The sequence below is a fragment of the Asparagus officinalis genome, chromosome 5 (assembly GCF_001876935.1).
Source record: "Asparagus officinalis chromosome 5, Aspof.V1, whole genome shotgun sequence".
NCBI classification, from domain to species: Eukaryota; Viridiplantae; Streptophyta; class Magnoliopsida; order Asparagales; family Asparagaceae; genus Asparagus; species Asparagus officinalis.
In genome coordinates this window covers 73,717,713-73,729,569 of record NC_033798.1, presented here as the reverse complement: position 1 = coordinate 73,729,569, position 11,857 = coordinate 73,717,713, and the positions used below count along the sequence as shown (strand labels likewise).

Here is an 11,857-nt window from a genome sequence, read left to right as displayed (position 1 = left end):
ATTTTAAAATCAGAAAAAAAAATCAGAAAAAAAAATCAGCCTCACCTTTTCTAGATTTATCATTATGTTAGTTTTGAAAACTTTGTGGGGGAACTCTAATTGCTTATGTGCTCTGGTAATGATGGATTTATCATCTCTCTCCTTTGTAGTTTTTGTTTATACGCGTATTCCGTTATCATCATTTTTATGTATGCATATTATAGTCAGAGAAATTTTACTGTATTTGTTATTCATGTTAAAGATTTGTAAGATTAACTTTTTCTAATCCGTCTCCAATTTGTGGTTTCTTTTATTGCTTTAACAAAATTTTGTAATTATTGCCTAAGCACAATCCTAAGAAATCTTCCTAGTGCAAACTTGGATCACAATAAATCTCAATGAGCAGCTACTAGTCTTCATTCACCGTGGGTTCAATTCCCTGCTCAGTGAGCTTGCTCTATGAAAACCAATTGTTGGCAAGGAATGACAATGTACCTAATTCCTCACTTATACTCCTCAATATTTTGCTAGTGTAAGAAAAGTAAAAAAGGGAAGTCTATAGATCATAAATCCTTGAGCAAGCACAGTAAATGGGAAAAGATAATAGATCATATATTTGTTCTATACAGTCAAAGCCAGTGAACCAAGGAGAGCGACATTCTCACGGTAAAGTCAAATATTCAAACAGAAATTGATAGTACCTCAATTCTTCCTATCTGAAGATTTTTTCGACAATGGATTAGCATTTAAATGGTTGTTCATAGTTAACATGTAGTTTCGATTTTATAGCTAAATATCTCAAATTGTGACCTCATACACACTTCAATTAGAAGTACCTTAGATTCTTTTTCTAATAAGAAGTCAACAGCTTTCAGTCCCATTGGTGGTCAACAGTTTTCATATAAGTACTTTTGTCCTTCCACAGGTGGTTGTGGAGCTTGTGTTGTTCTCCTCTCAAGATATGACCCCACAAGTGAACGCGTGGATGAGTACTCTATCAATTCTTGCCTTACTCTTCTTTGCAGCATAAACCTTTGTTCAGTATCGACTACCGAGGGACTTGGAAATAGTAAGGATGGTTTCCATTCAATCCACAAAAGGCTTTCAGGCTTTCATGCTTCACAATGTGGCTTCTGTACTCCTGGAATGTGCATGTCTATATTCTCTGCCCTTGTCAATGTTGATAAAACTAATAGGTCTCAGCCTTCTCCTGGGTTTTCAAAGCTCTCAGTGGCTGAAGCTGAGAAGTCTATCATGGGTAATCTCTGCCGATGCACTGGGTATCGACCTATAATAGATGCCAGCAAAAGCTTTGCATCAGATGTAGATATAGAAGATTTAGGCCTTAATTCATTCTTGAATAAAGGGCAGAAAGTTTTAAACGCAGACAACCTGCCCCTTTACAGCTCTGGTGGAATTTGTACTTTTCCTGACTTCCTAAAAGCTGAAATTAGATCTTCTTTGAATCCAGTTCATTCCTTAACTGACTCTTGGCATTGTCCTCATAGTGTCAATGAATTTTTTGACTTGCTGACTTCTGCAAAATGTAGTAATGACTGTGATGTGAAGTTGGTAATGGGGAATACTGGTTCGGGTGTCTATAAGGACCAAAACCTCTATGAAAAGTACATCGATCTCAGTGGAATTCCAGAACTGTCGGTGATTAAAAAGGATAATTCAGGGATTGAAATTGGAGCAGCTGTGACAATATCTAAGGCTATTGAAGCATTAGAAGAATATGGAACATTGATATTCAGTAAAATTGCAGACCATATGAAGAAGGTTGCTTCACACTTCGTTCGCAATACAGCAAGTCTGGGAGGGAACATAATAATGGCACAAAGGAATCACTTCCCCTCTGACATTGCTACTATACTTTTAGCTGCTGGTTCATCTGTATCTGTCCAAAGAGTTTCAGGAAGATTGGTTTTAACTCTGGAGAAGTTCTTAGAGAGCCCTCCATGTGATCAAAGAACTCTACTTCTGAGTATTAGGATTCCTCATTCGCATCCAGTTAGCAAGGAGTCTGTTATACTATTTGAGACCTACCGGGCATCCTCACGTCCACTTGGAAATGCAGTGGCTTATCTCAATTCTGCTTTCCTGGCTCAAATTTTATTTTCTAAGAATTCAGGTGATCATATTTTAGATAATATACAATTGGCTTTTGGTGCATATGGATGCGAGCATGCTATTAGGGCAAGGAAAGTTGAGAAATTTTTAGTAGGTAAGAGAGTCACTGTAGCTATCCTTAATGATGCTATCAACTTACTTCGAGAAACCATTATACCAGAAGAAGGCACTCCGAGTTTTGGTTACAGATCAAGTCTGGCAGTTGCCTTTCTGTTCAAATTTCTGTATCCTTTGGCGAAAGGAAATGGCTATGAAAACAGTAATGGTCGTCTAAGTGGAGATGTAAATTTTTCACTTGATATGAATGCAGAGGACGAGCTTCTTGATCAACTTGATCATACTGAACTGCTGCTATCATCAAAACAGGTGGTAGGATTCAACAAGGACTATTTGCCAGTCGGCGAGCCAACGAGGAAAGCAGGCGCTGAGCTTCAAGCGTCTGGTATCTCCTTATTCTTTATTATTGTGTTCTCATGTATAATTATTTTAGCTCGTCATGAATGTACTATGTGTTGTGCGCGGCGCGGAAGCAGTCGAATCACACACAATCCAAACAAGAGAGATCACAACCAAATAAAAGAGGCACAATCACCAAATAACACAAGAGATTTACGTGGTTCGGCAAATTGCCTACGTCCACGGGGCAAGAAAGGGGATGAGATTTTCACTAATAGAGAAAGAGTACAAACTGAGATTACAAATCACTCGAAGGAACAAACTAATTTCACCAACAAGCTCTTAATCTCTCCAAACAAAACACTAAACAAATAGCTCAGAAAATACCTCTTTTCTGTGCTCCAAATATCCCTAATTTTCTTCTTTCCAAATTCTCTCTTCCAATTGTTCTATATATATACAAATCCTAAAATCATAAACATACTAGGAATTCTAAACCAAAAGCCAAATCAAATTAGGAATCCTAATAACCTATTACCAAAATAGATTAGGAATCCTAATAACCTCATGTTACCAAAATAGATTAAGAATCCTAATAACCTCATGTTATCAAAATAAATTAGGAATCCGCTATCCAACAATTCTCCACATTGGCGAAGTTTTCCCAAAACTGAGCTAACACCAATACCAACCAAACGTCTCACTTGTTGCGTCCAATACGAAGTGGAACAAATCCACGATAACAGACTCAATCCACAACAAGTCGAGAACCCAAACGAGAATGCGAACAAACTCCAAATGTTGGTATCAACTCACCAAACCGGCTGCATCATAAATGACTGCCTACGTATGCTCTTGCTCAAGGAATCAAGCCTTCACGTAGTTCACCCAAACGGCCTCCAAAGACCTCAATCCACTAGAAGAGTTCGCAACCCTTCTCCAACATCACGATCAAGTCTACGGCTGATAGTACCGCCAATGATCCTAAACTAAAATAATCCAAACATCTCCACCTGAGATGAACCAATGGTCATATCCAGACTACATCTATCAGTTGCACTCGAATCAATCAACCTATCATCTGCATCCAAATCAACACGATTTCCAATCTGTGTCACATCAGCTAGAATCCCAAATGATACAGTATGATCTGAAGTTTCCACCCAACGTGGAGTAGCATCACTCTCCACCCGCTGTGATATCCCAAAGATCTGATCATCACTCTCTACCTGTCGAGAGTCAAACATGAGATACCTGCTCAGAACAAAGTCAGAAGCCAATACCTGATAATTAAACACGCATCTGAATCCCAAATCTGCTATCGGATCAAATCTCACATCCACGATGTGACTAAGTGCTGGGTAGCCAAACATCCGACGCAATCCAAAATCTGAAGCAGCTTCACCAAATCCCATATCTCTACATGCAGCAGTCGACAACCTATGCATAAGATGGTCCAAACATGTCGTAGCCCGCACACCAATACCAATGCTCGATATTAAACGCCGATCCTCCTTCAGAAAGGAACAACTCCCTAAATCTGCCATCTCATCACGTCGCCTCAAAGTTTTCACACTAATGAAGTGTCTCCTATTACCGTGAGCTAGACACAAACGTAAGAAAGAACTCCTACCATAATCAGAACGTTGGGTTACCTTTCTACCAACACACTTCCTCCATCTGTTGTGGGCTTCTAGGACTTCACACCAACGGGACTTGGTTGCAACCCACCAATACCTAGAACAATCCTCAACTGCGGAAACCACATACTTATTACCTCCTAATGATGCTCTCTTGGAAGGCCCCCAAATGCCTGAATGAACACCCCTCAAAAGACCCCTCGAATGATGGATAAAAGTACCAAACTCCACCTCGGTCTTCTTGCTCATACCAATGGGTTCACAGGACTTCAAACTGCGTCAAAACACTCCTCAACAACCTATACACGACATTACCAATCAAATAACCCAGCATCAAACAACGTCACAGTCTAGCCGAATCTGATGAAGTCGTCAGCTCCCTATCAATCGCCGTGCATCCGAGCAAATAATATAAATTGCTCTTTCTGATGCCCTTCATCACAATCATGGATCCTAATGTGATCTTCAAGCGTGCGTCCACCAAGGTCACCCTATAACCTGCTGTCTCCAAAGCTCCAAGTAAAATGATGTTCATCTTCAATTGCGGAACGAACCTTACATCATCCAACTCTCGCATCATCCCATCACTCATCCTAATCCGAATAGTACTAATACCACCAATAGAGCATACGTGTCCATTACCCATGAGCACGACATCCTCTCTTTTCAACTTCTAAAAGCTGGAGAACCAATCCCTCCTAGGAAAAACGTGGTAAGAAGCACCCGAATCCAATATCCACTCCATAGAGTCGGCATCACAAACTGATGGTAGTACAGATAACGAATAGCCTGAAGAATCCAAATCTGAATTGTTGCCACCACTCTTGACAACATTCACCTCTGAAGCTTGTACAGCTTTCCCCTTATTCTTCTCAGCTCGATCTAACTTTGGGCATTCAGCTTTCCAATGTCCATCCTCTTTAAAAAAAGCACACTGATTCCTACGAATCCCACGATGTGCACCTCTAGACTGCGACCTCCTGCTTTGGTTTGAACCACGACCTTGAACTACTAATGCATCTCCCGATGCCTTCTCGGAGGACTCATCAACACTCTTCCTCAACTCATAATTCACCAACGCTGAGGTCACCTCCTTGTAACTAATAGTAGTTTTTTCATTAATCATAGTGAGAACAAATGTACCATAATCATCCTCGGGCAACGAACACAAAAGTAACATCGCCTTGTCTTCATCCTCAACCATGATATCCACATTAGCCATGTCTGAAAGTAGCTTTGTGAAGTTATTAACATGCTCCCTAATGGAAACTCCCCTCTTCATCTTGAACTGGTAAAATCTCTTCTTCAAGTGAAGCCGATTCTCAATGCTCTTAGTAAGATACTTTTCATTGAGTGTTTCACATATCTTCTTCGCCGATGTCTCGTTCATCACATCATAAATAAGATCCGGCGTTAAGCATGACCGAATAACTCCACACGCCCTACTATTCATCTTCTTCCAAACCTTAGCTTCCATCTCGGCAGGTTTCTCTTGTAACTCAAGAGTCTCCTCCAAATTCTGAGCGTCCAAGGCGTCCATCACCTGACACCTCCACAATCCGAAATTAATCTTGCCGTCGAACTTCGGAACATCAATCTTCATGTTATTGATGCTCAAACTATGTATCGTCTTCGTAAGAGACGATCCCGATGTGCTTGTTTCACCCATATTGTCGATCTAATCTTCAAATAAGAATCCTTCAGCGAATCCTTCAAACAAGCTCCCAAGTCCAACCCGGAGCGAATCCCAAATGATACAGTATGATCTGAAGTTTCCACCCAACGTGGAGTAGCATCACTCTCCACCCACTGCGATGTCCCAAAGATCTGATCACCACTCTCCACCTGCCGAGAGTCAAACGTGACATACCTGCTCAGAACAAAGTCAGAAGCCAATACCTGATAATTAAACACGCATCTGAATCCCAAATCTGCTATCGGATCAAATCTCACATCCACGATGTGACTAAGTGCTGGGTAGCCAAACATCCGACGCAATCCAAAATCTGAAGCAGCTTCACCAAATCCCATATCTCTACATGCAGCAGTCGACAACCTATGCATAAGATGGTCCAAACATGTCGTAGCCCGCACACCAATGCCAATGCTCGACATCAAACGCCGATCCTCCTCCAGAAAGGAACAGCTCACCAAATCTGTCATCTCATCTCGTCGTCCTAATATTTTCTCTCTAATAAAATGTCTCAAACTGTCATGAGCTCGGCACAAAAAATCTGCCATCTCATCACGTCGCCTCAAAGTTTTCACACTAATGAAGTGTCTCCTATTACCGTGAGCTAGACACAAACGTAAGAAAGAACTCCTACCATAATCAGAACGTTGGGTTACCTTTCTACCAACACACTTCCTCCATCTGTTGTGGGCTTCTAGGACTTCACACCAACGGGACTTGGTTGCAACCCACCAATACCTAGAACAATCCTCAACTGCGGAAACCACATACTTATTACCTCCTAATGATGCTCTCTTGGAAGGCCCCCAAATGCCTGAATGAACACCCCTCAAAAGACCCCTCGAATGATGGATAAAAGTACCAAACTCCACCTCGGTCTTCTTAACCTATACACGACATTACCAATCAAATAACCCAGCATCAAACAACGTCACAGTCTAGCCGAATCTGATGAAGTCGTCAGCTCCCTATCAATCGCCGTGCATCCGAGCAAATAATATAAATTGCTCTTTCTGATGCCCTTCATCACAATCATGGATCCTAATGTGATCTTCAAGCGTGCGTCCACCAAGGTCACCCTATAACCTGCTGTCTCCAAAGCTCCAAGTAAAATGATGTTCATCTTCAATTGCGGAACGAACCTTACATCATCCAACTCTCGCATCATCCCATCACTCATCCTAATCCGAATAGTACTAATACCACCAATAGAGCATACGTGTCCATTACCCATGAGCACGACATCCTCTCTTTTCAACTTCTAAAAGCTGGAGAACCAATCCCTCCTAGGAAAAACGTGGTAAGAAGCACCCGAATCCAATATCCACTCCATAGAGTCGGCATCACAAACTGATGGTAGTACAGATAACGAATAGCCTGAAGAATCCAAATCTGAATTGTTGCCACCACTCTTGACAACATTCACCTCTGAAGCTTGTACAGCTTTCCCCTTATTCTTCTCAGCTCGATCTAACTTTGGGCATTCAGCTTTCCAATGTCCATCCTCTTTAAAAAAAGCACACTGATTCCTACGAATCCCACGATGTGCACCTCTAGACTGCGACCTCCTGCTTTGGTTTGAACCACGACCTTGAACTACTAATGCATCTCCCGATGCCTTCTCGGAGGACTCATCAACACTCTTCCTTAACTCATAACTCACCAACGCTGATGTCACCTCCTTATAGCTAACAATAGTTCTTCTATTAATCATAATGAGAACAAAAGTATCATAATCATCCTCGGGCAACGAACACAAAAGTAACATCGCCTTGTCTTCATCCTCAACCATAATATCCACATTGGGCATGTCTGAAAGTAGCTTCGTGAAGTTGTTAACATGCTCCCTGATGGAAACTCCCATCTTCATCTTGAACTGGTAAAACCTCTTCTTCAAGTGAAGCCGATTCTTAATGCTCTTAGTAAGATACTTTTCATTGAGTGTTTCACATATCTTCTTCGCCGATGTCTCGTTCATCACATCATAAATAAGATCCGACGTCAAGCATGACCAAATAACTCCACACGTCCTACTATTCATCTTCTTCCAAACCTTTTCTTCTATATCAGCAGGTTTCTCTTGTAACTCAAGAGTCTCTTCCAAGTTTTGAGCGTCCAACGCATCCATCACTTGGCACCTCCACAAACCAAAATTGATCTTTCCATCAAACTTCGGAATATCGATCTTCATGTTATTGATGCTCAAACTATGTATCGTCTTCGTAAGAGACGATCCCGTTGTGCTTGCTTCACCCATGTTGTCGATCTAACTCTTCAAATAGGAATCCTTTCAGAGAATCTTTCAAACAAGCCTCAAGCTGAACCCGAAGCTCTGATACCAATTGTTGTGCGCGGCGCGGAAGCGGTCGAATCACACACAATCCAAACAAGAAAGATCACAACCAAATAAAAGATGCACAATCACCAAATAACATAAGAGATTTACGTGGTTCGACAAATTGTCTACGTCCACGGGGCAAGAAAGGGGATGGGATTTTTACTAATAGAGAAAGAGTACAAACTGAGATTACAAATCACTCGAAGGAACAAACTAATCTCACCAACAAGCTCTTAATCTCTCCAAACAAAACCCTAAACAAATAGCTCAGAAAATACCTCTTTTCTGTGCTCCAAATATCCCCAATTTTCTTCTCTTCAAATTCTTTCTTCCAATTGTTCCATATATATAGAAATCCTAAAATCATAAACATACTAGGAATTCTAAACCAAAAGCCAAATCAAATTAGGAATCCTAATAACCTATTACCAAAATAGATTAGGAATCCTAATAACCTCATGTTACCAAAATAGATTAGGAATCCAAATAAACTCATGTTACCAAAATAGATTAGGAATCCGCTATCCAACACTATGTTCCTTTCTAAAGATTATTGGAGACCTTATTTGTCTAGTAACATGCTTTTGCTTTTGTGATCAATAAGGTGAAGCATTATTTGTTGATGACATACCTTCCTCCAAAGACTGTCTTTATGGAGCTTTCATCTGTTGCACAAAGCCTATGGCCCAAGTAAAGGGTATTCAATTCAAGTCCACACTAGCATCACAAAAAATTGTTACCGTTATATCTGCAAAGGACATTCCACGTGGGCATAACATCATGAAAAGTGTATTAGGAACCGAACGGCTTTTTGCTGACACCCATACAGAATATGCTGGTCAGCCAGTAGCTCTTGTTGTAAGCTTTCCTTCAAAAAGTTTCTGTTTTCAATTTCTTGTAGTTATGTTTGAATTCATGCCTTGAATGCTTTATGTGATTTGTTCTTTAAATTTTAGCTTGCCGAATCACAGAAGTTTGCCAACTTAGCTGCAAAACAAGCACTTATCGAATATGGATTGGATATGCTAGAACCTGCCATTTTAACAGTAGAAGATGCCGTTAAAAAGTCGAGTTTTTTTGAGATTCCTCCATATTTTGCTCCGAAGAAGGTTGGTGATTATGCCAAAGGAATGGCAGAAGCTGATCACAAAATTCTTTCTGCTGAGGTACTTGTATAATCTAGTATCTGCTTCTATATATATACTATATAATCCAAATCATTCGGTTGGGTACCTGTTTTATGTTTAGAATTGGGAATATGATGTAAATATTACGTCCCTTTCTTTGTTATATTTTAGCTCCCATACTGTTGGAGTGTATATTAGAATCTCGCCTCATCCAGAAGATAACTTGACAATATAATTTGTTTGTTTTTTGTCTTTTCAGATTTTGTAAATGCAGTGTTCTGCGGTAAAGACGCACTGGCTTACTCGATGCACAGAGTCCAATAGTAAAATGTCATACTAGAATTCATGAATAAGTGTTAGTTTTAAAGCCAGCTTCAACTGGTAGCTGAGTCTGGTTTACCGTGCTTTAAGATAATGTAGATGAGAAAGGAAGTGCAGGTCATTATGCTATGAACGGTGAAGTTAAACTGATTTTTCATAGGCCAAGAATCCTTAAACTTTTGATTGATCCCATTTATATCTTTTCTTTTTCTTCTTCCTTGATGGCGTTCGTTTTTTTCTTTTTCCTTTTTTTTTGGGAGTGGGTGGGAATGCAGGTGGGAAGTGAACCCTGTTGCAGAGGCGAGAAGTTTCTGATTGCTTATAAGTTTCATTGATCTTAAAACTGGGTGATCATGATAGACAATATGGATCCTTTTGGATCATTAATCTTGCTCTTTCTAAGTGAAAATTGAGGTGAGATCCTACATCCACACCTCAGAGATAAACATAGTAGGACATTGAAAATGATAGACAATGCAAATAAAAAAAATTGTTGAGGGTATTAGGTTCATCAAAAGTTTATATGTTCCTGCTATCAACAAGATATACTGATATAGTTTGTATGAGATCCATAACCTTGAGTCCGTACCACAACACAAATCAAAACAAATACATAATTCATGGCATTGTAGCATGAAAACTTTATACGTTACTGCATTAACTCCCCCTGGAAAACAGATTAGATATAAATATGAAAAGGTGACTTGTTCAGTTTTTTCTTGAGGTAGCGTGTTAATATTTTCACAGCAATTCTCTCTATAGATGCTATTAAGAATTGACAAGTGTGATTGTTGTACTCAGGTTAAACTCGGTTCCCAGTATTACTTCTACATGGAAACACAAACAGCTCTTGCTGTGCCAGATGAAGATAATTGCATGGTCGTATATACTTCAAATCAGAGTCCTGACCTTGCCCAGCAAATCATCGCAAATTTTCTTGGTGTTCCACACCATAATGTCAGGGCAATTACACGAAGAGTTGGAGGAGGTTTTGGCGGAAAGACAACCAGAGCTATGAGTGTGAGTATAAATAAGTTACTTTGGCGATTCCCATTTAACTTCTGTTTCATACTTATATGCATAGAATCGCAACAATTACATATTTTAGGGTTAACTGTGATATTTTATGGTTAACTGTGCACAGACCCCCAGTAGTGTCACGCATTGGGACTTACTACAACTGTAGATTGATTTCGGCGGATTGACCCCTTGGTGAAATCAGTGAGTCTAATCTGGGTGCAATAATAAAAAATTCACCTAGGGCTATCAGCTGAAATCATACTTTAGGAGTAATAAGTTCCGAAATGTGATGATACAAGGGGTCTATGTGCAATTAATCCTATATTTTGTTATGTAAGTTTGGAGCTAGGGGCGAGAATCTTTTCCCTCTCATCCATTTTTTAAGGTCATCTCTGATATTAGATCAACAACGTTACTCATCTTATCTCTTTTGATAGTGATGTTCAAATCTTTTACGCTGTTCAGGTGGCGACTGCATGTGCATTCGCCGCATTCAAGTTACAACGTCCAGTAAGAATGTACCTTGATCGCAAGACTGATATGATAATAGCCGGTGGACGTCATCCAATGAAAATAAACTATTCAGTAGGTTACAAATCTGATGGCAAAATTACTGCTTTGCATATAGATCTGCTAATCAATGCAGGCATATCCGAAGATGTAAGTCCAATGCTTCCACATGCCATAATTGGAGCACTGAAGAAATACAATTGGGGTGCGCTTTCATTTGATGTGAAAGTATGCAAGACTAACACTCCATCCCGCAGTGCAATGAGGGGCCCAGGAGACCTACAGGGATCTTATATCGCAGAAGTTATTGTAGAGCATGTAGCATCAGCTCTATCACTTGATGTTAATTATATTAGAAAGAAGAATATCCACACGTTCGAGAGCCTCCAGCTGTTCTATCAAGGCAGCGAGGGAGAAGCTTTTGAGTATACTTTACCTTCAATTTTTGACAAATTGGGTTCATCTGAAAATTACATTCACCGTGTACAAATGATCAAAGAATTCAATAACTTCAATAAATGGAAGAAGAGAGGGATTTCTTGTGTACCTATTGTGTATCCATTAACTCTTAGGCCAACACCAGGAAAAGTTGGTATTCTCAATGACGGTTCTATCATTGTTGAAGTTGGAGGGATTGAATTGGGCCAAGGGTTGTGGACGAAAGTGAAGCAGATGGCAGCATTTGCTCTTGGACAACTAA

At 40.0% G+C, this 11,857-nt stretch overlaps 1 protein-coding gene across 1 annotated transcript in view; it reads left to right on the top strand.

Moving 5' to 3' along the window:
* Positions 1 to 11,857, top strand: part of LOC109843898 (indole-3-acetaldehyde oxidase-like) — a 39,782-nt gene that overhangs the window by 1,386 nt on the left and 26,539 nt on the right. The window contains 6 exon segments of the mRNA XM_020412858.1: positions 905 to 2,554; positions 8,784 to 9,037; positions 9,136 to 9,345; positions 10,429 to 10,647; positions 11,113 to 11,854; position 11,857. The exon segment at position 11,857 is cut by the window's right edge and continues 190 nt beyond it. Of these exon segments, the coding sequence (XP_020268447.1) occupies positions 905 to 2,554; positions 8,784 to 9,037; positions 9,136 to 9,345; positions 10,429 to 10,647; positions 11,113 to 11,854; position 11,857 (3,076 nt within the window).